Genomic DNA, 26,287 nt, shown 5'->3' on the forward strand with positions numbered 1-26,287 from the left:
AAGTGGCATCCTAACAGTTTAAGTTGTGTTGAATATTGGCATTGTCTGAGTTAGGAAGCTTATGTTGAATGCAAGTTTTAATTTTGTAACTAAACTATTTAAAGCTGAATACAAACTTCGTCAGAGCAAATAGCTTTCTCTACCACATAGCTTAGACAAGTTCTTAACTTTTATTATGTTCAGCAGCTAAAAAACCAAACAGAAATAAGTTAGTTTAAATTCTAACAATTTTTTATTTATTTTTTTACATCACTTTACTTTCATGGTCCAAACTACCATGTTAAAAAGAAACAGAATAACTGGGGTTTAATTCAGACAATAATAATAATAATAATAATAATAATAAATAATAACCCCTAACAACCACAGCTTAGATGTGCAGCTCATTAGCAGCAAGTCCCTCAGGCATAACAAGTCAGACTTTAGCTTTAGCACTGTTGCCAAATTAGTTACTTGAGGATTGAAACTTAAATTCTTGCTCCAACAACAAGAAACACCATTGCAACTGAAAATGATACAAAGTTTCTGACTTACCTGTAGATGATACTTGAATTCATAATAAAACAAACATATGGTAGACATATCAGCCTAATTGTGAGAGTACAACTTTACTGAAGGTACATCTGATTCAAATGTTTAAGTAAATTTTATTTTGTTAACAACGCTAATATGTAATGGTAATATGAAATACCCTTACAGTTGATCAAATTCTTTGTTGAGCAGGTCTGTGGAGGCATCCTTTCCTTCTTTCTTTCTTTCTTTCTTTCTTTCTTTTCTTCTTTCTTTCTTTCCTTCTTTGTGCATGTACAGCTCATCTTTATTTAACAGTTCTCAAAAGTTTCTGGGGTGCTCTGCTTTAAACATCACACAGGCTTTTTAATTACAAATGAGTTGTGACAGGTCTGCTGGGTAGCACCCTGGCCCATTTTAAACGTGATGCCGGCTGACAGCTTGGCAGTGTTCTCCCAGCACTGAAACATGTGGAAGAAATTGGTCTTTTACATTTCACAGCTTGTCGCTTCCTCCGCTAGCTGACCTGTGACCCCCCACAGAGATCCTAACACCCACAAGGGAAGTGTCCCCAACGAACTGACTGCATTTCCAAAGAGAGAGAAGGAGAGCGAGAAACGCTCTTACTATGCGGGGATTTATGTTCAGCCACATAAGGCAAAATTCAGCAGATCTGCTCGCCGAGGAAAGAGTGCATGCTCCCGCATGCACGGGCATGCATGAAAACACACACATACACACACGCAGTCAGGTGAAGAGGTTGCTTGAGAAGTGAACCCGATCCGGCGAGTGAAATAATGGATCAAAAGGTGTCCCGCACAACACCTCATCTGTGCCGCTCCCTAAGCCAATCTGACGTTTGGGCCTCATTTGCATACAGATCAGTTCAGGTTGCATTACCTCTGGAGTGAATTATGGCGTTCAGATGGGGCGATATGTCAAGGCTCAGCAGGGCGATTGGATGGACAACTTTAACCTAGCCAAAAATGGAAATCCAATTCAGTGAGGGAAAAGAAAAACGAATTATCCCCAGCTTCTCCAGTTCTTAGTCAAGTCGGGGGGTTTTCAGACGTTTCCTTTCTATTTCATGCTTCCCTGTTTCTGACGCTGATGTGTGCTGTGGTGGGATCACTTTCTCGGTGCATGTAATGCCTGAATTTTCCTTAATACCCATTTGTCTCAGAGTCGGGAGAAGTGCATAGAGACCTCTTGTCATTTATAACGTCATAACGCACAAGGCTTGACAGTGAAACATTAAGTTTGCGATCCTGAGGCCTTAAGTTAATTAATCCTTTTTATTAAAAAAAAGAAAAGAAAAGAGAATCACTACACTTGTCATGTATCAACAGAACCAAATCTGACATCCCAATCTAGAATAATACCGCTGACAAGTTGTGATCAGAGTCAGAGCATTACTGCTGTTGTATGTGAACTCATCATTTCGTGTTGCAGGAGAACTTGTAGTTCCATGATCATAATCTGATTTACCTCAGATGACTTGCCAGAGCATAATGAAGTGTATTTAGTATTTTGGTGATTCGCTAGAGGCACACTGGGTTAAGTGACCTTTCACATTAACAGAATGATCCAGTTACACTAGGTTTGTTTGAGCCCAAGTGACAAATTAGATCAGTGTCTCATTTCACGATGCCTGTAGTGGATCATTATGAGGATGCCGATGACGCTTTGTTGCTTTTTCAATGAATTTATCTTAACATCCAAGCCCCTCATCACTCAAGATGATATCAGGGACTCCCTTCATCTAAAGTCTTATTTGGAGCATTCCCATTTCAGGGTTCTCTCCCCTTTACTCCCAGTTATCAAACTTTCAAATCTTATTGTCGTGTCGATCCGTTATTCTCTATGTGCCCTTGGCAAATTTAGTTTAAAAAAAAAAAAGAAAAAAATATAATTAATAAATTTTAAGGCTATTCTTGGAATCCCTTAATAAGATTATCACATTTCAAAACTTTTTGTGATATATGCTAATAAAGCTGGAAAACCTGTCATGGAAAACAAGATAAATGCTACCCCTTAAACTTTTTTCTTGCAATTGTTTTTCTCATTGCAGCCACACACTGAACAGTTTTTCTTTAATAATAAATTGAACAATTGTTAATTTAAAGGAAAAGCAAAGATATTTGCTTGTTTTTTTTTAGCTTTTTTTTTACATCTCCAGATTGTGGTGTGGATTTAATTTCAAACCCCCCGTTTCCTCTGATACAACTAATAAAGTTCAGTCCATACTGACTGATGCCACCAAATTAGTGGAGTCCTCTCTAACTTTTAATTAAATTGTTCATTCTACTTCCAGCTGGTACTTCCCCTGTATGCAGTGCAACTACAGCTGTTCTGTGGGGGTTTATTAGGCACTGTTGTTGAACAATGAACTTCTTCAAAATCCACAGACACTCCAGACAGGTCAGGAATAAAGTTCTGGAGACGTTTAAAGTGGGTTTCGGTTATAAAACAATGGGGAAGTGGTGAAATGATAGCCACCAGAGAAAGAAATCCCTAATAAATGCAGTTCAAAGTTTGCCAAAAGCCCTCCAGGAACCTGGCAAACATGTGGAAAAGGTTCTCTGATCAGATGAGTAAAATGTTTATTTTTTTGCATCCATGCAACATGCTATATTCATATCACATCGCCACAAGCCCCTCATCACAGAGATACTACATGGTAGGTGTGCCGCTTTTCTTCTAAAGCCACTCTCAATCCAGTCTGACTGTAGCTAAGATACTTTGCAAAGAGATTTTGACAAAAAGTGTTAAGATTTGCAAAGCTGATTTAACTATCCGTAGGTATACATATAAATTAAACTGCAGCAAAATGGCTTCAAAATATTGACTTGGAGGAGGCTGAGTATAAATGCTCAGGCCTATTTGTGGATTTTTATTTGCAAAAAATGTTGGAAACCATGTATCATCCTTCTGACTCACAAACATAACCTAAAAGAATACACTTCTGCAAAAACACTGAGTGAGAGTGCTTAAACACCACACTTTTCAGATCATTTTTGTGTAATGTGTAAAGTTTACACAAGTGATAAATCATATTTCATAATGCCTTTGCTTTGTGTGCGTCCTCTGAAGTTTTTTTTTGTTGCGATGTGGCAAGATTATGAAAACGTTGAAGGGGATAAATACGAACTCAAGTGTTCAGTTAGTGTCTGCCACTGTAATTAAATTCCAGTAGATTAAAAGTAAACGCATTCTTGCTTAAAGCAACACCCAGCCCTCGCAGCGCTACAGGAAACTTTAGCACAAGATCCTGCTAGGGACCCCGGGGTTAATCTGCGAGTTGATCATCTTTGTTTTTCCAGCAAATCTTAGCCAGTCGAGATATAAAATTATGGACCTGGCTGAGCAATGACTGGTACCTCACTCTGGTTCCATCTCACTGTTAACACAGTAATGGGGTCTCCACAGTGGTGCAGCCTTCAGGCTTTCCCTTCCCTCAACCTGTCTCTGTTTGTAAGCTGTACACTCGTATATTTCTACCCTCGAAAATGCTTGTGCATATATGCAAGTGTCGACATTGATGTCTTTGCCTTTTTGGTGTGTGGGTGCATCGACGCAATGTGTGTGTGTAATGGACGAGCATGTGTACCAGTCTTAACATAGCTCAGGGCACTGGGGAAAGAACAAGGAGTTTGTTGTTGGCCTTGGGTGCCCAGAGAGGCTGGAGTTGTGGCAGCTTCCGTGCTCCGAGTTCACGGACGTAGCCCTTAGCTGTCAAGGCAGTCGATGCTGCCTCCGCACTGGTTTCGGTTCCACAGCATCTGACCATTAGCAAGCGGGGCCACGGTGTAATGAGTGTGTGCGTTCGGCTGCATGACTTTAGACGGCGTTCGAATCCGTGGGGGTCTCAGTCTGCGGAGTACGTGCATGGTTGTTGATGCTGCTAATGGTGGCCGTGGTTCCTGTGCTTGTTTTGTGTGCGCCCATGCAGATGGGAGGTGGCGGCGGGTTGCGTCACTCTGTCTCAGGTTGTCTGCACACGCACGGAGACTTTGCTGACTGTAATGAAGTATAGTTTAACCCAACAAAGCTCGCCGAGCATTATGAAACAGAGGATCACGTTTTGCATGTTCCATATTAAGGATTAATGACACCATGTGTCTAATTTAATTCCATTATTTTCTCAATGTGTTGTCCTTTTATAGTTTCCTTAACCTGTTTTATGGCTCCTTAAAAGGTTTCAAAATTCCTTGACAACATTAAGGTATTTTTATGCCAACACATAACTATGATGTACTACAGGAGATGTTAAAATTGAATATTATAACATAAGCAAGGCATAAAAACATAACCCTAAAAATATATATATATATATTTTTTTCTATTTTATTCTGTAATATGTGACTTTACAGTGCCTTCAAACAAAAAAAAAAATTTTTTACTATCCACATGTACTACATTTTAGCTGTCAAAAAGATATTTTATGTTGAAGTCGTTATTACTGATATATTTAATCCTGTGGCAAGAGAAGAAATGATATCTTCCCGAGTTTTCCATATGTATTATATAGATGTGACTGGTTTCATGAGGGGGGCAAAAGTTTCACAGAGTGAGATTTTTACACGTATCAAGCTAAGGTTTACTTAATTACAACCTCCAGGCAAAGCAGGAACCCCTTTTTGAAATTCTGTGAATGTTAATATGCTAAATAATGCAGATCCTCGACTCTTCAAGCATGAGACACACATCTGGTGGCTTACCGTTTAAATTACAGCGAGAAAAAGTGAGACAGAAATAGAAAAAAAAGGCGAAAGAATTAAAGAATGAAAAACACTGCAAATGTGGTTTTGCTGAGAAAATGAGAAAGGATATAGGTTCAGAAACATTGTTAATTTCTTTTTTGTGGGATTTTTCATCATTTCTAATTGCATATTTTAAGCATTAAATTACTTGAAGAGCTAGTCTCCGCAATATTAAACTATGATAAAATTCAAAAGAAACAATAGGTTGATTGTAATTTTAAGTCTTCAAAACTTTTTTTTTTAATTAAAATTATTTCCACTTGATGGAACATCCAAAGCAATAATGCAAAGGTTGCACAATCAAAGATGATTTAAACAAAAATATCTTTAAGGTATAGGTTTTTATATTTGTAACATTTCTGGCAACTGTTGGTAGGTAATCTACAGACTTTGCAGTATAAACTTGTATTAAGTAATATTAAACAAAGTTTGTTCATCTTAGCATCCACTTTTCAGATTCAGTATACATTCCTTTCCGTTTTGGGATGCAGGGAAGAACGACTCCCCAGAAGTCTTTTCGGGAAGTGCAGTAGAGAAGACCAATCCGTGCCGGGAGAAAGCAGAAGTTGGCTTCCAGTACAAGGTACCGCTGTGATTTAAGGGGATGTGTTTGACCCTTTAAAATGAGCTGCTTTTCCCCTTTTTCCTTCCTCTACCACTTTCCTCCCTCTCCTTGTCCCCTCTCTCCACCTTTACTTGCACCTCCCCAGCTTATTATCTGAGATTTGTCAAAATACATTTCACACTAACAGGTATTTTTCAGCCTTCAAAGCCAGTTTTGATCTGCTTGACAAGCCAGAGCAGCTCAAATTCTGTGAAATCAGCAATGCCAGCCAGGCCTCCTTCCTTCCTTTTTTTTCTTCTTCTTCTTCTTCTCCAAAACCTTTCTTAACCCGCTTCTTCCTGTTCAGCAGAAGACTTAAGCTAAATTAATCAAAGCCTGCATATTACCTGCTAAAACTTTGAAGTGGTAATTGCAAAATTACCGTGTGTGCTGATCCGGCGTCGCAGGCTCTCTGTCCGCCCCTGCCATTGTGCCTCTTGCGGCGGCCTTTTGTTTGTTGCCGTGTTATTGTTGGGGCAGTTAGAAGTCTGTGAAAGACATCAAGCTTGCCTTTCTCTCTCTCTCCCTCTCTTTTGCATTCGCATTTTTACCTCTCCCGGCTCCCTCTTCCATGCCTTACAAGTCTTTATTGTTTCTAACCTCTTTTAGCCGATCTACCAGAGGCTCCTCAGAAGACCATTAATCAGCAATGTCCCGATAAATAAACGAGTTTGTTTATATGAGGTTTTTATTTCCCCGCGACCATTTTTTTTTCCTCTTGTCTCTCTTTTCCCCACCACTCTGCCCCCCATCTTTAAAAACCTGGCTAACTCTGTCAAACGTCGCGGTGTGGAACCCAGTTGTCTAATGATTAAGTGGAATGATCTCCAACCTGCCCCAGCCTGGGAGCACTAGGGATCAGATTTCAGCCCTTCAACCTGCAGTGCAGGCCTAATTAAAATGAATTTTCTCCAGGCAACCCTTTTGCCCACGGGGCAGGAATCCAACTATACACTGAATCCACTCTTAAGGTATTGCATTAAATTTATTGTGGGGAGACACTGGAGAACATTGTGGTTTATATATCTCCTGTATTTTTCTTTTCTTCTCGTCTCGCTCCTTTCTACCTTTTTATTGTGATCATCACTCTGGAATCCAAGCTTGCTTTGGCAAAGATTGCCCTATGAAAACGAATGGAGCTTTTATGGGACTCTGCCCATTTACTACTTCCTGGGCCTAGTATACAGAGACAGAGGACAGAAAAAAAAGATGAAATAGGGAAAGGTAGAATGAGGGAGGGGTGTTAGAGAAAGAGAGAGAGAGAGAGATTTCTTATTCCAACTGTGGATCTCATTAACATACATCAGTGTGTATGTCACAACTTCAAGCAGAAAGGCACTAAGCCCACCCAAGGGCAACACAGACAGGCTTGACAGGGCCAGGGAAAGCAAGCCGTTAACATGTTGGCGGCTTAAAAAAAAAATAATATCTGCTCCCAAGTACCTTGGTGAAAAATTTTAAATCCCACTTCCTGACTGTGTTTATGATGATGACAGTAAACGGCTTGTGTGCAGGGGAGAGAAGGGGGGGGAGGGGGGCAAAAACAAAACAAAACAAAAAAAAAACTGTGCCAGCTGCTCTAACATCACGTATTTAACGCCGGCGTCACTGTGCACACACTTTCCGAACGAACCCGACTTGAAGGATGGTGTGCCGTATGCCATTTCGCCGTCACTCTTGTCTCGCGTCAGTAGAGGCGCGGGTTGAGATTTAGGAGAAGCCCCCCCAAAATGCCACACACACACACAGACATTGTCACAGTCACCGTGTGCATCCTCCAAGATAAATTCAAAGGCCTGTTTCCTGCTTTGATTACAAATGACATCCGTATGTGTTCTCCCCGATTCCTGCTCCTCACAGAAGAAGCCAATCAAGAAGACAAATAGCTGCGGCCCCAGCATGAGCGGCAGAAGCGCGCCGCCTCTCCAGGCAGACAAACAGAAGATGCAACCAACAGAGGAGAACCTCTCCATGGAGGAGATGGAAGGATATACTTTCTTTTTACAGTAAGTCTCCATAGGTATCCATCCTCATGCTTGGAAAATCAAGATCACATCAACCAACCAAGATGATGAGAAAATGCACTGTGACTGGAAGAGAGAAAGAGAGAAACAGAGAGAGAGACCACATCTATTGCCACTGTTGATAAAAACAAATGGTTGAAACGTCTTAAAATTAAAAACTAAGGAAACTCTTATCACTGATTAAAGTACATTTACTCCAAGGAATGTCTGGTAAGAAAACTGCAAAAACACAAAATCTTACCAAGATATTTTAGTCGAGTTTCTAGTGACAATTTCTTATAATGAAATAAGACCAAACTAACTTTCAAGTAACTTTTCAGCAAGCTACAATTTTTTAAGCTTAAAACAAGCTATAAGATTCTTGTTCCAATAATCTGCCAATGGAACAAGACATTTTTTTCCCCATGATATAAGTGAAAATGTCTTGTTCAACTTGCAAATTACTTAATTGTTTTTGTAGTATTTAAAGTGTACTAAGATATTTGCACTAGAAACTAGAAGAGTAATACGTGGTTAGATTTTACAGTAAAATACTTTTTTTCTTTTTAATCAGCAGTGAAGGAATCATTTTAAACCCGACTATAAGTTGTTCAAGACTAATGTAACTAAGACATCAGAGTGTAAAGAAACTTCCAGATACATTATACTTACTAGTAATTTCCTGTATCTGTGGCGTGTGAGGCCTAGTTACCTTAGCGACGCTTCATAATAGGAAAGACAAGAGAACATGAAATGTCAGAAAAACAGAGAGAGTTGTTGTTATAAGTCTAGAAATTACTCAACAAGTAACCCAGGTACCTGTGAATATCCACAGTTAGTGAAAAACCTACAAACAAGTTGAGACCTCAAGTTTACTTTGATATCAAGAACAGTGAGCAGGATGACAAAGGAGTTAAAAGAGATCTGTGCTCACCATTCGGGATCTGCTGAAAAGAGTGTCATCTTGAGTGTTTCAGATTTCCAGGAGACAATAATAATAATACTAATAATAATACTATTCCAACAGGTAGTTTGGAAGTGAGGAAAATCTTTAATTGTCCAGCAATCAGAGATGTTACAGGATTCTTGGTCATATTGCCATTTCGTTTTCTTCTGTTTTATCCTTCTTTATCGTCTGCGGTCTCGGAAATTTGTCCCAGAAAAACGCTACCAGAAAAACAGCTTAAATATATACAATTGACAAAAACCCATGCTCTTGCTGACAAGATGTTTTGTTCAAGCATTATAAACATCCAAAAACAATATACAAAACAATTAGGAATACATGAAATTTGAGTATTTTTATGACCGTTTGTTCCTGCATTTAATTAATTAATGGAATTAGTTTAATTGGTATAAAGTAGTTTATTTATGTTACTTACAAAATGGAAGTAGGAAGGTACAGAATGGTGTTGATAAAATGGGGTAAAAAAGGACAATTTAACTTCGAGTCATTTGTTAAATACTTCTATGACTTTAATTGGAATTGCATATTGGTCAGACAGAAAGAATGAGCTTTTCTGCTACAAATAACAAATATTACAGATGGGTTTGAATCTGACCTGTATCATCATGATGTAGAGAAGTACCCCACTGCTAGGTACAGAGGATGATCTGAGATTTTGTGGGCCACATTTTGTTTCAAAGACCCTGGCAACCTTGCTGGATCTTCATCAGAAATTAAAAATAATCTTGTTGAGTGAAAATATCCAAAACACTCACTGCAAATCATTGCAATTTCAATATTTTTCACAAAGATTCAAACTTATTTTAAGACAAAGTGAACATAATCTTTATGTTGTATTTATTTTGAACATGAAGCTCTCTCTTCTGTCTTCGCATGTATACTATTTCCCTGCTCCCAAAGTACAACAAAGTAGTTTTGAAACTTCCAAGTGTTTTTTTTTTTTTGTCCTCAGTGTGGCTTTGAGCATTTTAATTTTAATTTAAAAAATGAAAAACAAATAAACCAGAGAATTTCAAACAACTTTGGTCATGTTCATCTGAAGCAACAAGGCAAGGGCATCAAAACAGCCCAAAAGTGAAATAGTCTATTTCAACTAGAAAGTCACAGGTATTTGTTTTTCATTTGAACTCCAACTAAATTAAGGGGAGGAGAGGGAGACTCTGTATGTGCAAGAGGAACGTAAAGCAAATTCTCCCAGGAGATTTCAGAGTACCCTTGTTTCTGCATTTCTGAGAGTTTGTAATTTATAGCTGCTGGTCACATATTAAACAAGATCAGAGACTACTCCCTGACATCTTCTGAACATACTCAGGGAATTCGAATGATTACCAGCGTATCCTGCCAACAAATGACGACACAGGGACTGTCTCGCGGGGGTGTTGTGTCGGGTGATGGGGGGGGCAAGAGCGAATACAAAACGAGCACAGAAGCCGAGCAGACTGCACACAAAGGGACACAATTAAATGGTTTTCACAATTATTCATAGTGCTGCTTTTTACCTCTGAGCAGTCGTCGGCTGGGTGAGATGAGACGTTGCTGTCAGTTATACACACGAGTTGTATTGAGTAAGAACTTCAGCTTTTCCCCTGACGCCCTGTGAAGGTGCTGCAGCTATTGATTTCATCTTTGCGAGCTCTCACTTTACAGTAACTCTGAGCTAAAGGCTCCTCCTTGCCCTCACCTAATCAGACTATTAGAAAGGTACAGTGCAAGTGTTAAATTTTTACAACCAAGGCAGAGACACTGCAGTATGAAACTCAAACCACCTAACCATAATTCCCTGTGTTGCTTTAATTGCTGTGGGCTTCTCTGTGACTGTAGGGCTCAAAGATATCTGGACAAAAGATTTTATTTATTTATTTTTTTTTTAATGGATTCATTTTATGTCTTTATTTGCTGTCATTTTATCACCGTTTGTTTTGGCTTTGTCCATGTGTCTATGCTTTTGAGCGTGCACATGAGAGTGTTTGCTTGTGTTTATGCGCTCCGTATATATTGTCTACATGAGTGCACAGGATGCGCACATACACGTCTGCATATTCATGGGCTGTAAGTGCAAAGCGGATTCATACAGCAGTGATTGAGGGATCTTACTGCCATCTATTGAGCCGCACGAGGCTTAGCTCATCGAGATTTTTATGGGGCGTCCTGACACAAATGTGCAAATCAGGGGCTAATGCATAATTAAGCAAACACATGGAAACACGGAGATTCAGATCAGATAGCGCACAGATGACAGAAATGCGGTAAGATAATGCATTTCTATAAAAGTCAGAGTGGGGACTTCATTCTGCTTGTAAAATAAATGTGCAGGGATGTATTGAGCTCAATATGCACTGTAGAACCCCATGAAATATTTATGTAAGGGAATAATTTTATTGAAACTGGCCAAACAATAGTTCTAGTTTAAATAAGGAGACAAATACTTTATGAAAATAAAGACATATGACACAAAACTGATAAAAGTGACTATCTCTGAGTAGTCTTTTTCCTTTTTCAAAATTTTATTATGTAAGAATCTTCAACATATTTTATCAGAGCAACCAACATAAAGTATCATAATGTGTAATTGTGAAGAGGAAGGAAAATTACATGTGGTTTTCAACACTTTTTGCAAGTAAAGATTTCAACTCCCCTTAATGATTTTTTCCCCCCCAAATACTGTTCTGTGAAACCAACTGCCTTATTAAAGAAACTAGATCACTACAAAGAGAGGTCCATGGTAATTCTGGGGAAGTTGCAGACAATCAGAGTTTAGGTGGGAGGAATTGTTGCTCTACGCAAATTTAGTATCAAAAAAAGTCGCAAGAGAACAAAACAAATACATGAAAGAAGGTGTTCAATTCAAGTCAATTTGAATTCAGGTTATGTTTATAGTTGAAATTGCTCTGGTCAGAGGAAGCTAACGTTTAACTTCTTGGCCTACATGCAAACTGTTATGTGTGGTCAAAACGAATACCCTAAACCCACCATGGCCAAAGTGAAAAAGTTGCTGTAGACATGGATGGAGCTAAGTACAAGCAGGACAGTGTAGAGGCAGGTTTATATCAAACCGACTTCATGTTTTGGAAAGGCCTAGGTCTAAATCTAATGGAAATTTTTTTGGCAAGACTTGGAAGCCCAAATTAACTCAGAAGTTCCTAGACGTACAAATCTGGTAGAGCCAAACCCCAAAATGATCAGAGCTAGCTGCAGAAAGAAATGGTTCTACAAAATAGAACAAATGGGCCTGAATACAAGCCATACATTTTGGATCTGTATTTGTAAAAAAAAAAAAAAAAACGTAAATACCATCTATCAATTTTTTCCACACATTTCCTAATTATGCACTTCTTTGTGATGGTCAGACATATAAGATTCCAAGTTTATTTACTGAATATTTTAGTTGGTCTGTGACATTTTAGTTGTCACAGACCGACTTGTATTGTCACAGTCGGTTTGTGTCAATACACAAAAATGTTTAAGGGGTCTATTTGTGTCACTAAACAATGTTGTTCAAGATCAGCTTATGTTAACTTTTGAATGCTTTTCATATTTCAAGGTCTAGGTTTCTTATCCACGAGGCACAACAATTAGCGTTTAAAAAAAAGGCTTGTTATGTTGAAAGCCTAGATAACACATCTAATCCATTAAGTCCAACTTCAAGGAAAAACATACACCACCTTTTACTGCAAGTATTGACACACACAAAGTCAATTCTGGTCAGATGAAAAGGGGAAAAATATAAAAATAAGAATGATCCATTCTTATTGGTTAAAAATACCATCCCAATTGAACATGCACAGGAGATTTCTGCAGACCTTCCAGCCTATCTGATGTTTTCATATGTAACATAACTGTCTTCTATTTTTTTTCCTGAATGTTGCCCAGAATAATCAAAGCACTTAGCTCAATACAGTTGCTGTTATTGATTTCAGCGTTTTAGTACTTTTGCAAGAATCTAAACATACTCAGACTCAGATAGTTTGCCAGTTTATCAGGATTTTTTTGGCATTCTGAGTTTGACTAAAATCTTTTAAAAGTAATTACCTGAAGATATTCTGAGATATTGACTTTCCCCCCCCCCTTTTGGTCCACTGTCCATCACTATAGTTCATCCATCAGAGCTAACAGTCAATTAGCTTTGCATTGTATCCCACCAATGTCACCCAACTATTTTTTTCCTCCTCTGGTTTGAGGAGAGAAACCTGTTTTAATCAAAGTCATTCTCACATAGCAATTAGATCTAATTAGTCCAATTACCAAGATTCTAATTACATTAAAATATACCCCCTAAATCTCATATCAATTATAGTATGTGTGACGTGTCCTGGTCTGGAGACAGGAAAAGACAATGAGTAGAGACAAGAGCTCGGCGGAAGCTACATAAAGAGGAGCATCCTTGTCCTCCAGAGGACACACGACAGCATGTTCCACTAATCCCAAAAGCGTGAATTAAAAGACAACGTGGCCAAATGGGGATAAAAGTCACGTAACCTTTATTCAACTGTTGCCTATTCTGAACAATTTTGTCACAGACTGTGAAGCTATGATTAGTTACATCCTTGTTTTCCTGTCTCGGTTGGATTGGCTTTGAATCGCTAGGAAAAGTTTTGGAATTTAATCTGACTGACGCTGCAGAAGTTCAGTGGCGTCAGAGTACCTGGCAGCATGCACCGGTACACACACAAAGTCCGACAGATCGACACAGCGCGTGTCTGCTCTGGTGCGGTGTGACTCTTTAGGTGTACCAGCGAGAACACACACATTATATACATGCGTGTTCTTGCTGTGGAGTCACAAGGAACACACTGACCTAATTTCCCCCCACTTAGCTCGCCTCGTTGGGGACCAGCGTTCCTCTCCACCCGTTTCCCCCGACTGAGCCTATCAGAGCGCTCCCCTCAGTCTGTGTCTCTGGCTCTCTGTCACTCTGTGCCCTCCATCTGTTTAAGTCTGTATCCATGCACATATACAAGATAAGAAATAAAGTGAGCAGTCACTGTGCTCGGAGGTGCTTGCATTGTACTTTTAGTGGATTGCATCATGTGCCTTGTATTGAATCTGCATTTTTTCTTTTTTTTTCTGATGAAAAATCCAAAATACTTGGAGAGAAAGTGAGGAAGGAATCACCAAATCCATGCTGTCAATCTGCTCTGGTTCACAGCTCAGAGGTAAGGGTCAAGTATTTCCACTGTAATGCTGGTAGGAGAGGTGGATAAAGACAATATAAAGACAATCTTGGTCACCTCTAAGGCTCCACTGCTTCCCGGTGCTCTTTCCTTTGCTGAGGGGGCAGAAACTCGTGCGCTTGTCTGCACGCCCAGCTACGTGTGCATATGTGTGACACCGTGGCCGCTGGCTACCTCGGCCTGGGTGCACATGTCAGGGTTTTTTTTTTTTTTTCGTGGCCAGACTTGCCCTGGGTCAACTCAGGTCTCTCAGACATACACACACATACAAAGTCTACATGCTGTTTCCTTTATGGAAAGTAAGACTGTCAGCTCCCTGACAAGCCAACGCCAAATGACTGGTTAATCTGCTGCGAGGTGGGTGTTGGTTGAGAGCTGGCTCCGGTCCCATTGGTGGTCTGGGTCAAATAAGTGTGTTTCCCACTGACATGCAAGAATGAGTGAAAGACATCGGATGGCGAAAGATGACAGAAACTATTTGTAGGAATGCTTGGTTAACAATAACTCGCTTCCAAAGAATCCAAAAAAAAATAAATAAATAAATGCAAACGCATTCTGTCTTCTGCAAAAAAGTGTGAACCTTCTGGAAAATGTGGTGATATTATCTGATGGGTGGCTTTCATGACATAACTAACAAATTATGGAATCATGTGTAATCAAAATGTAACAAATCAATTTCAGCTTATAGATTCAAAGCAGAAATACGATTGAGTGCAACTTACTCCAACAGTAATGAATATTTAATATTTTTCCACAAAACAAACATAAAAAAATGGAAGATCATGTTGAAGTGTTCAAAGAAAAATCTTAAAACTGTGGCTTGTATATGATTTTAGCTCCCTATATGCTGAAGAAACAACCATGAAAGATAAAGCTATGGAGAGGCAGGGTTATGTTATGTTATGGTCCAACCTACAAATTGGACGAGCCCCCACTTTAAGGTTTGAGTTCTTACAAAGCATTTCTTATGGGAGGACAAGTTTCTTTAGTAGGGATGACATCAAGGTGTTCAAAGCATCTGAAGCTCTGAACATTTCTTAGAGAGGAGTTCATCATCTAACAACGGACAGAGATTAACACCGCTGCAAATAAAACAAAAACTGATTGCCACATAAACTGAGTGCCAGGGAATGACAGTATTGATCCCATGGTTATGCTGACAGCGCAGTAGAGATCCACAGTGTGGATGATAATCTGTTGACAGTGGGACTGTTGGCCACATGCTCCAAAAGTCTGGTCTAAGTAAGAGTGGCAAAAAGACATCCATTACTGTAATAAAATTTTCATAAGACCAGTTTCAATTTTAAAGGCCCCTGGAAGGAGGTGCTGTGTCCAAATGAAGCCAAAAAGAAAAGTTTTTGTCCTGTGTGGCAGAAAACTAGGGCAACTCAAACACCGTTCCCATCTGTAAGAAGGTTCTGGTTTCTTCAGGTTTTTTGACTTTCATAGACATCCTAACTACATGCATTATAGCTTAAATGCATTTAGTTCTGAAGGAATTTTGAGTGTGTGTGGTTACTTGTCCTGTGTGTCTCCTGTGATGGACTAATAATCTGACCTGTCTCGCAAGTTTAAGCTGGATGCTGTTACGTGGTAAAAATCTTCACACATCACTCAGCAACCATTCATCTATTTCCACACAATCTTAAGGATATTTTTTTTTGAAAATGACTGAACATACTAATTATTTTTTCTTTTCCCATCTCAGCGCCCCCTGTTAATCCCAACTTTATCTCGCTGTCTCTGCCTCTCATTTTCTCAAATTTTCTCTCTCTGTCGTTCCTCTATTTCTCTGGTGACAAAGTCCTGCAGTTATGAGGCAAGGTCAGAGGAGTGAAATCCATTTAAATACTGATGCAACTCTCAGGTGGCCAATACTCAGCCTCTGCAGCATCCCTCCCTGAGCACCTCACCCAATTCGATAAATGAATAGATTTCTGTAAAAAAAAATATATATTTGTTTTTTCTTTGCCATTTACAAACGTTATATTTAACGTTATATCCATCGACTGACATCATTACTTGTGCATTTTCTTTAAAAGGCTTATGTAGAGGATTTTACTGTTAGCTCTAGTAGCCGATCACATGAGGACTGCTTCGGATGTTCGAGCGTGTTTGTTGATCCCAGGTGCATCTGCTCCAGAAATGTTTCCTCCCTCATTTATAGCACGCTAAGGGACCTGGCATTTCCACGGTTTAATTCCCTCTCATGCTAGGTCGGGGGCTCAATAAAAACACCACATGTTGCTCGGCAATGAAACAGCTACTTCATGAGCGGTTCCAAGGTGTCTGAGGAGGGCCAAAACATGTTTTCAAGGAAATTTATTGCAAACCAGTCACAACTTTTAAACATTTAATCATGATGAAGACTATTTTATATGAAGCTATATCAGAGGAACGACGTAGGACTGAGCTAAAGCTGACCTCGTGACTTGACTCAACTTCCCCTTACAAGTTTGTTCGGATATGAAATCAACTTTTTCACTGCCAGTGGTGTAGAAAAACAACACTGTGGAAACATGATTGTAAAAATGGCAGCCTCATTACTGAGTAGGTTAACAGTTAAGTGGATATAATGCATATTGCCAGCAAAAAAGTTTGGAAAGTAGAAAATAACTAATTTAGTTTCATTGTTATGTTTCTTAGTTATGTTAAGAAGAAACATCTTCTTAACATCTTCTTCTTAACTTCTTAAGAAGTTAAGAAGAAACATGTTATGTTTCTTCTTCAGCTCTTTTACTTCATTTTATTGCTTTCTGCATTATATTGCTCCACTGTGACTATGCCATCTATCATGCATGTATAGAGTAAATACAAGCTCTATGTGTCACTGGTTACTTGTGTCAATTCACTTCTTGCTTTCTGACCTGCATGCTGAAAAGTTAAACTTATAAAAATACTAAATATTCCAATACCAGAGTTGAAAGATATATGCAACCATATACGTTAAAATGGCTTCTCAAATTTTCTCTCTTAAAAAGTACCTGTAATAAGCTTGACAATCAGTGTGAAACTGTGTGAAATATGACATTTTTGATCTGTATAACACATTAAAATGTTATGCCCTCATGAAAAAACATACGATGATTGCATAAATGGATGCTTCAGGAATCTGTGAATATCCCATTTCAGCCATTCAGGCCACCTAAATGCTTGCTCTCACAACATGTCGTCTATTTCCACAAACTCGGCCGAAACTACAGTCTCCAAGCCGAGCTTCCACCTCACAGGGCAACTCTCCTTGTGCCTTCACCGCTAAGCCCCATCAGACTAGTGGCAGCACCAATTAGCAAGCACCTGGTGGGACTGCAAGTCTGGGTCCTGAACTGGACCTTTTCAGTCCAATTCTCCCAAGAACTGTTGTCAAAAGTATAATGGAGGAACGCCGCTGTGATGACGTGCTGAATGCCGAGTGTTGGAAAGAGTTGAATCTTCTTGAAGAGACAGCGAACCCAAATTCAAGTTGCAATCAAACTGCAAAGTCCAATTTCTTTTAAGTTACGTTTGAAATATACTGAATTTTTATAGCAAATGAAGGAAACATAGTTGGTTGATTTTGCTATAACATGGCACTATGTGCCTGGCAAATACATAATACTGCCTATTTAAAGTACCTAGTGAACTAAGTCATTCATCAGCAGTTTTAAACCTTTAACGCCTGACCTACTTGTCAGTCATGCTGTGTGTCAAATCTTAAAGCAAAATAAAAGCTAAGACATTTTAAGCAACTCTGGCTGAACCAAACCATAGCATCAGTGTTACTTCCAGTCAGATGGATTAAAATTATCCTATGCCTAAATAAAAAAAAAAAAAAAGAAAAAAAAACAATAGTTTTGTCTCCACTGAAATCCACAAAAGAAAAACCTGTATTGCGGCTCATGGAAAGCAAAAACTCACTGTGAATGTTCACATGTTCACACATAATTCAGAAAGAACCAGATTGTGTAACCACCAGAGGACAGATGAAATAAACACTTTATCAGTATTTTTGTTAAATGAAATTTTAAAATATGCCCTGGTATCTTCAGTCCCATCTACTAATATGATGACTAATATAATCACACTTGTATTAATCACCACAACGCTTATGCATCTGGGCTACTTTGAAAACAATTCAGTTATCTATTAATTTTTTAAGTCTTTTTAATCACTTTAGATATTTTTTTTAAATCATTATATTTCTCAGTTTCCCCAACATCTAGACAATATTCAGTTGTGTGCGAAAGGTCGTATTGCTTTGGATACATTTATTACCGTCACTGGCTAAAACAGGAAAGTGCCGGAACAATCCCGGACCTCAAAATAAAGGGATGAGTTTAATACTTTAAGTGGTCCTTCACTGAAAGGTTTAGCTCAGAAGAGATCTGCAGGTTACCTTCACTTACCCTCAGGCTTAACTATGCAATTTAAAAAGTAACTCTACTGTATTCTTCCAGTTCCCCACCCTTCCTTCTATTATTACCCAGGCCATTTAAGACTTGTCCATACTTGCAATTCACTTAGTGCTATTTTTAAAGGTGGTGCTCCAGTTTGTTGTCTTGCCATTCAACCATTAGGGGTGGAACCTGAGAGAACCAGTTCAAGGGACGCTCTGCTTCTTTGGAAGCTTACAGATTCCCACAAAATAAATCTAATTTACATGCCTTGACACATTCAGGAGAGAATGACTCCTTTTTGAAACGACATGGGAAGAAACAACATTGATAAGAGAATAAGGAAACAGCTTTTAGCTTCAATTTCACAGAAGCACCTAGAGTTAAAAAAGAAAAAAAATGCTGCATTATACACCAGTCAATGCCAATTTATGCGTTTTGTTTCATCAGTGGGTCTGTATGTCATGCAGAGGACAGGCTGTTATGTTTCAGTGAAACGTCCTTTATTCCCGCAAGATAAAATTCCTACACATCCGCCATCCATTCCTGTTTCTTTTTCTGTATAGTGTTTTGTAACTGAAGCTACAATTGTGAACAAAATTTAGAGGAGCTAACAGATTTCCATCATCCCACCAGCTTCCTTTAGAGGATGCCACAGCACAAACGTGTCTAAAAATATTACGCTATCACTCGCCACCAATGTCTTCATTATGTGAACCATGGACGTCAGGTTGCGTTTGGTGTCTGTATTTAATGACAGTTGACAGGGTAGCATCTTGCCTGTGTCTGAGGCAAACACTGCTTTTTCTTTTTTGCCCACATTGTAATTCCACTTTTACCGACATGGGGCAAGTAGTTGTAAGCCACGCACTTACAACTGCACTGCCGAAGCCATTACAGAGCAGCAGGGGCCACACTTTTTTTTTTTTTTTAGCCCTTCAGGGGGTCTTTTTGTGGGCTCTAGTGTCCCTTATATGATAGTAGGCTGACAGGAAACAGGGAAGGAGAGGGGGGAAGACATGCGGCAAATGTCGTCGGGTCCGGGAGTCGAACCCGCGACGGCCGCGTCGAGGACTCAAGGCCTCCAAATATGGGTTGTGCTAACCACTACGCCACCACAGCACACCCAGGGGCCACACATTTAAACTGCCTGTGTCCTCTTTTTGCGGTGGTATTATTCATTGCCAACTTGTATGAAAACACACTTAACTTTAGAAAAAGTTTTCTGCAATACTAATTTCTGTTTGTTTTTTTTTTATTATTATTATTATTATTCTGGGATGTATAAAATATAGAAAAAAAATCTAAGTGGTAATGATGTTGGTTTCTTCTGAAAGCAGAGGAGTTTCAAAGTCTATATCTGGGTCCTTCATCTAATTCTTCATTAATGAAAAAAACTTAATATATAAAATAAATAAATAACCAAATACGTTCAGGCTTTTGTGTGATCCAAGTCTGTTATTAGCAAAGCGCAAAGAATTGCCTTCTATATAAAATAACTAATATCCTTTATGCAATTTTTGATTCTGTAAAGGAAGGCTCAGTTTTAGGTGAACCAATTAAAATCTCGACAGGTCTGTGCTGTTGTGAAACGTCTGCATCATCTCTGTGCGAGTTTGTTTCAGCCAACCTGTGAATATTTATTAGCCCAAACCGTTGACGAAGCGTTTTGTGAATAAACCTCCACTTCTCCCACATGGACTGCATGTTGCGCCGCTGCTGTTGTAAGCATGCTTGAAGGAACTTCAACTCCAAGTAATTTAACACTTCAGAAAGTGTGCACATCTCACAGAAGAGCATATTTAAAAAAAAAGGAAAAGAAAGAAAGAAAAAAAAGAGTAGCTTGTTTGAGAGTTGGCATTCTTGCACCGATTCGAGCAGGAAATAAAATGCAGCGCCTCATTTTGATGTAAACCTCGCCTAATTATTTGGTAAAGGGGGGGGGGTGTTGTGGGAGCAACACAATTGATTCTATTTTTCGTCTTAAGGCGGTGTGTGATTTTCCCAAGATGAACACTACAAAGTGAATTCCAACTGTGCTCTGGGAGACAGTAGTGAGACACAGGGATGTCCACAGGCACAGGCCCGGAGCCACATTCTGCAGAGCTAACCATGGCTGCACTGTAAACAAGCATTTTCTGGCAGTATTATAGCTATTGTTAGTCAGATGATAGAGGTCGCAAACAGCCTCTTGTGTTGGACATGATCAAGATTTACAGTAATTGGGTTTTCATATTCAAACTAATAGTAAAAACTCAAGGTTTCTGAATTAAGAGCAAAGTTAATTCCCTGCTCCTTTCAGCTTTTGGTGATTTAAAAAAAATATATATCTTTTTATATAATTGCTGTTTAAAGTTTCCTTTCCTTGTCTTTTCTGTCCTTCCCTTATCTCCTGTCTCTGTTTCTCTCCTCCTCTTGCTTCACAGTGCTCCATCTGTGCCCTCTGTATGAAAGGGAATAGTTGAGCAGGCCTGACAAAGGGCGGCACAGAGGTGCTGAGGAAAGCTGAATATTGCTGGAAGGGATTCCTATCTGTTTGTGTATGTGTGTGTTGTGCGTGAGGGAGAGATAGAGAGACTGCACCATTGTGTACATGCTTGAATGTGTGTCAATTTGAATACCAGACTTCTCTACCTTTAATGAAAGCTACAAAAAAAAAAAGACTTTGAATATTCAATGAATGGCAAAACAATGAAGTGTGTTATTCACAAATTCACATTTGTAGATCCAACTGATACCTCAGTACAATGCATACAGAGAATACAGCTCAATTGTCCTTTGTGCATCTGTTGCCAACAAATGCCAACATGAAGAACATAGAAATAAAGGGACATTTTATGAATCCTGTTTGCTTTCTAATGATTATCTCTTGTAGCAAAAATAGGTGATGCTGAATTATTATTTTTTTTGCCTTGCAAAATTTTTCTTTTAGAAAATCGTTTTATGCCCACTCTTAAGTATGAATTGGATCTGTCATGCTGAAGGTCTGTTTTTCTTTCAAAGGCCTTGGGAGCCTATTTCAGAGCATCTCCAATAAAAATAATGTATATCTTCCAAAACATATGGAAGAAATGGTTAACCCGACACAAAAATACTCAACTTCCGTGTTCTTCTTAGCACACAGTTTGAAATCTTGTAGAAAATATGTGGGGTGAGCTTAGAAAAGGAAGACTAAGAGTTCCCAGGAGTTTGGATGATACAGAAACACTGTGCGGGGGTTCCAATAATTTGGATTTTGCTAAAAATAAATATTCATTTTCTTCCCCCTTCACTGAGTAAATGTACTTGGATTCCATATACATGTATTTTTTAAAGCCTTTTATTGCACATTTAACAGATATATAACAGTTGTAACAAATGGCTGAAACAACATATTCCCACATATTAATAAAGAAGGAATTGTGCTTTTTCATCCCATCAGAACATCACCAACTACACCGAGGTCACGTCCCCCACGACTGTCGGATCGAGCCCGACTCGCCCTGCGCATGCTGCCGTCCGAGCTCGGCCTGCCATTGTCGTGGCAACAGCAACAACCGCACAGACGCTGGCATGACTCCGTTCAGCAGCTCGGCCTCATTATTCTGCTGCTGGCTTTGATGTGGTTTGTGAGGCTTTACCTGCATTACTGCAGCCAGTGGCTCTACCTTCAGGCCATTGCTGTTCCTGTCAACAAGTGAGTTTGCCTCCTTTGATATGATCCTGCACACACACGTTGCACACACACAGCACACCCGCACACACGCAGCGTGCAGACACACAAGGAAATGCATAGCCTCACCAACACGGAGTGTACCACTGAAAATAAATTAGCAAAAAGGGGAAGACGATACAGTATGTACAGTAGATTACTGCAGAATACTGTAGCCTGATGGCCAATCACAAATTTGCACACCTTCACACACGCACAACATGTGAGTGCAAAAAAAAGAAATAAAAAATGCATGTGAAGTGGATAACTAAATGAGAAGAGAGTGAAAAATGTACCACGACTGAGTCTGTGTTTGTGAGTGTGCATATGTTGGCAAACCTGCACGCTGGATACACCCAAATCATCTGTTTGGAATCCCCCTATTAACATTTTAACAAGACTCTGTCAATCTTAACATCCATTGCTGTTCAGAGTTAGCTCATTGCACAGCTTCAAGTCCCAAAAGACTTTATTTAGAAGGAATTTATTGTTATTATTTGGTGTACAGCATTGATAATAAACAGCAATAAGACACCACAGAGCTGTTAAATCACACTGCAATAACATATGGCCCTGATTTAGTTTATCACAATAAAAGAACGCTGCCTGCAAACAAGTATACAAGAAGGGTTTTATTACAATAACATGTTAGGGAAGGCATCGTGTGTTAAATCATGGAAACTGACTGGAGAAGCAGAGAGAGGGTAAAAAAACAACACATGGCTGAGTGAGAAAAGAATAGACTGAGGGGGCAGATAGGAGGACTAGAAAAAAAATGTGAAAACAGAGGGGGTCAACACTGGATGACAACTTCCACATGTCCAAATCAGCCACTCTACCTCCGAGCATGTTTCACTCCATGCAGTGGCCGGAGCTGGTAGTGGCCACTGAGAGGGAGAGACACCAAGTGACAGTCGGCGTGGGCAGTGTGGTGACAGGAAACCCTCCCTTCACTGACGTGTCTCTGGTGTCTTCGGAATCTCTTTTCTGTTTTCTTTTTTTTCTTTTTCTGCCAAGATCCACTCAGGTGAATCGGTGCGCAGCTTGTACCGCGGCGTGCCGTGTTCAACCTCATTGTTCAAAGCGCAATTTCATGTGAGGGGATCGAAACCTGCTTGTCCTGCTTTTCGTATCTCCACAGGTTGACAGGAAAACAAACAACAGCTTTCTCCTGCGCCCTGGTTAAGTGTAGTTCATAACAGGATGTAATATTTTATGTTCTTATTAATGCTTATTAAATCTTATAAGTGACTGCGTAACACAGATCCTCAGCTTGCCAAACTCACCACAGACACCCACACACTCAAACAGGCACAGTTGGGTAGTAATGATTATACCTCATAATGCCAGAGTCACAGCTTCAGTGTGACAGCACTCTGCAATTTTGCAAAATTCAACTTTGCTCAAGGTTACTTCATTATGACAACCCCTTATGTTATTTATTTATTTTTTCTAAACAGTTGGATTTTTAGAGTTTTGAGACAAAAGAGCAACAGGAATGTCCCTAAAAGTTGGAAACTGGACTGAGAATATCAAAGGTTGCCAAGCAACCCTGAATTTATTATCTAGTTCATCTGCAAGCTGGCGTCAATGACCTTTGCACTTTGGTTGTGCTCTGGCCTGTTTCGAAACCAAAGGCTTTGACCACTGCCACCATAAACCTGCAACACCACAAGAAAGCATCTAAAGGCCAGGTGAAATTGGACCTTTTGGGAGCTACAGTAATATGCTTTTTGGAGGTGAAGGACTGTAAGATATAGATTATGTGGTCAGCATAGTAACTGCTAACAGACACAGTGTAAATCTTTATGATTTAGAGTTGTAAAGAGTGACACCTACCTCTAAAAGCCTGACATTTCCTGTTCTCAGTGGGCGGGGCTAACTTGAGATCAGAAAACTACCAACCTGATGTGTTCCAAACCCTACAGGCACAGTAGGTCTTTACACCGTCTTTGTAGCCTGGGAAATGTCTTACAACATCTTTGTTTGTAATTTTTTTGGAATAAATTATTCCTCGGATCTAATCTGAAACTTCCAAGGCAAATAAAACACGCCATGCAATTAAACGTTAAAGGATATAAGAAGGCCATTTAAGACTGAAGTCAACCTGTAACACAAGCAGCAACATTTCACTTTATGTACTTTTATTAGAAAGACAGAATCCCTTTCAGATGTCTAAAATAAATCTAAATTTATCTTACAAAGATAAATTTAAGAGACAAGTGCAGACGTCTTCTGAAAATGTAAACATAAAAAAAAAAGATTTGAATCAGTAATCCCCCAAGCTATGAACCGAACTTTTCAAAACGATACTTAAATTAAAAAAAGAATTACAACACTTCATAATAGAAATACATGCATACCTGTGTAAATATAAATTAGCTAACATTTTCTACATGCATCTCTGTCCACATTATATTTGTAATTCAAAATGCAATTTCCTAAGATAGATATTGTCTATTTAAATAATGGCAATAGTCTCGTTCCACTTTCACAGTAAGATTCAAATTCATCTCAAAATTGCATTGCTTTTTTTTTTTTACCAATTCCGCTCCCCCTTCCTCGTCATCCTGTTAACTATGCGTAGGCCTCCTTATTAAATTTTAAGATTTGACTCTGCATAAAGATTTGCCTCAAAAGAAAAAAAAAAAAAGAAAAAAGAATGGAGCTCTTCTTCAGCTTAATGGACAGAATCTGAGAGATGCTTGACTCTTGAAGCAAATCGGATGGAAATTAATGAGGAAAACTGGACCTGTCCCTGGCCACCACTGTTTTACCTCCTCCTGGCTGATGGGAAGATTAAGAAGCTCATGAGGCTTGCTGTAAATGGGGAGTCCAACTTTTCAAACGGGAACTTTTTAAAAGCGCCATCCTTTTGTCTGCAAATACATCAGGTGACTTTGACATATATCTGAGCAATTTGAATATAATTTGATCGGAAGGAAATTGATTAATGTCCAAGACAATCAGTGACCAGCGAGGCTAACAGCTAATAATAATTATTGTCATCAGACTAATTAAGAATGATTGAATCAACCGCAAACAATGTAACGCAGAGCGTGAGTTGCCAGAACCAGCTGGCCCTCAGCTGCAAAGCATCACAAACACTATTATGGTACATGCATATTGACACTTTCCTCTCTCTTCAGATTTCACTTCCATGCACACACAGTGGATCTCATCTACCAGAGCTCTTTGCTCCACACCCGAGAGGAGCTGGCAATGGTGGTGGTGGGTCCCCTGACCTTGAACGCTGTAACGTTCCTGCTGGTTCTGATCAGATGGGGCTGTCAGCTGATATTTGGCTCACTCCCTTCCTTCACGTCAAATTTTATCATGGCTCAGGGAGTGTGGACAGTCCTCGACCCCCTGGCAGTCTTTGCTGTGGACGCCGTCCTCGGGGTAAGTCACTTAAAAATAACTTGGACACTTGTGCACTTTAAATAGGAGTTCACTTTAGCCTGGCAAAGTGACTTTAAATTATATAGAAAAGGAAGTAGGGGAAGGAATCTGTGCAAGGTTAGATGGGTGTCTTTCTTTTTTTCTTTTTTTGAAAAACTTGGAAGGCTGGAATACCTCATTTGAGATTTAACAATATGTAGTATCTCAAATCACATGCTAAATACTGTTTTGGACTGAGAACATAAATCCAAGATGTCTGATTTCACAGTCTACAAATACAAGTCTGTGAAGATCCATTGCATTCTGTGATCTGTAGTATGAATAAGGGCTCATTTGTCTTGTAAATGTCCAGCCTGATCATCTGGAATCCTTGATTTAGTTTGACGTTTTCTTTAAAATGTCGTCTCTCAAGCATTTGGCCTACAGTCCGGACACACCAGTAGGAGATGCAGCCAAGCTTTACTGGCACTTCTATAGAGCCGACGGATCCGGTGCAGCAGGAGTGATCATCACTCTGTTCCTCTACGCGGTCCACGTCCTTCTCTCCATCACTATTCTCACTATTTACCTGCTCAGGTGAGACATGGTAAAAAAAAATAAAAAAAAGTCGACTTTTATTGTAAAGCAATTCATTATGGATAGCTTAATTATGCCCAATATCATACACTTGTTTTCTGACTTTAAGACCAGTTCTTTGATCAAAGTGTGAATGCTGAACATAGCTAGCTGTAGTTCGCAATACCTATTAGCAGGAAAAGGTCAATGTTATCTCCAGTGAAAAAAAGTGTTCACTGAAAATAAAA

The 26,287-nt window shown here is 39.3% G+C and overlaps 1 protein-coding gene across 1 annotated transcript in view; it reads left to right on the forward strand.

The window, feature by feature from the left end:
- Positions 1–26,287, forward strand: part of ofcc1 (orofacial cleft 1 candidate 1) — a 166,822-nt gene that overhangs the window by 107,971 nt on the left and 32,564 nt on the right. The window contains exons 19-23 of the mRNA XM_028005695.1: positions 5,765–5,856; positions 7,738–7,883; positions 21,813–22,067; positions 25,232–25,484; positions 25,897–26,060. Coding sequence (XP_027861496.1) covers positions 5,765–5,856; positions 7,738–7,883; positions 21,813–22,067; positions 25,232–25,484; positions 25,897–26,060 — 910 coding nt within the window. The remainder of the gene's footprint in view (positions 1–5,764; positions 5,857–7,737; positions 7,884–21,812; positions 22,068–25,231; positions 25,485–25,896; positions 26,061–26,287) is intronic.

The sequence above is a fragment of the Xiphophorus couchianus genome, chromosome 21 (genome assembly GCF_001444195.1).
Source record: "Xiphophorus couchianus chromosome 21, X_couchianus-1.0, whole genome shotgun sequence".
NCBI lineage: Eukaryota > Metazoa > Chordata > Actinopteri > Cyprinodontiformes > Poeciliidae > Xiphophorus > Xiphophorus couchianus.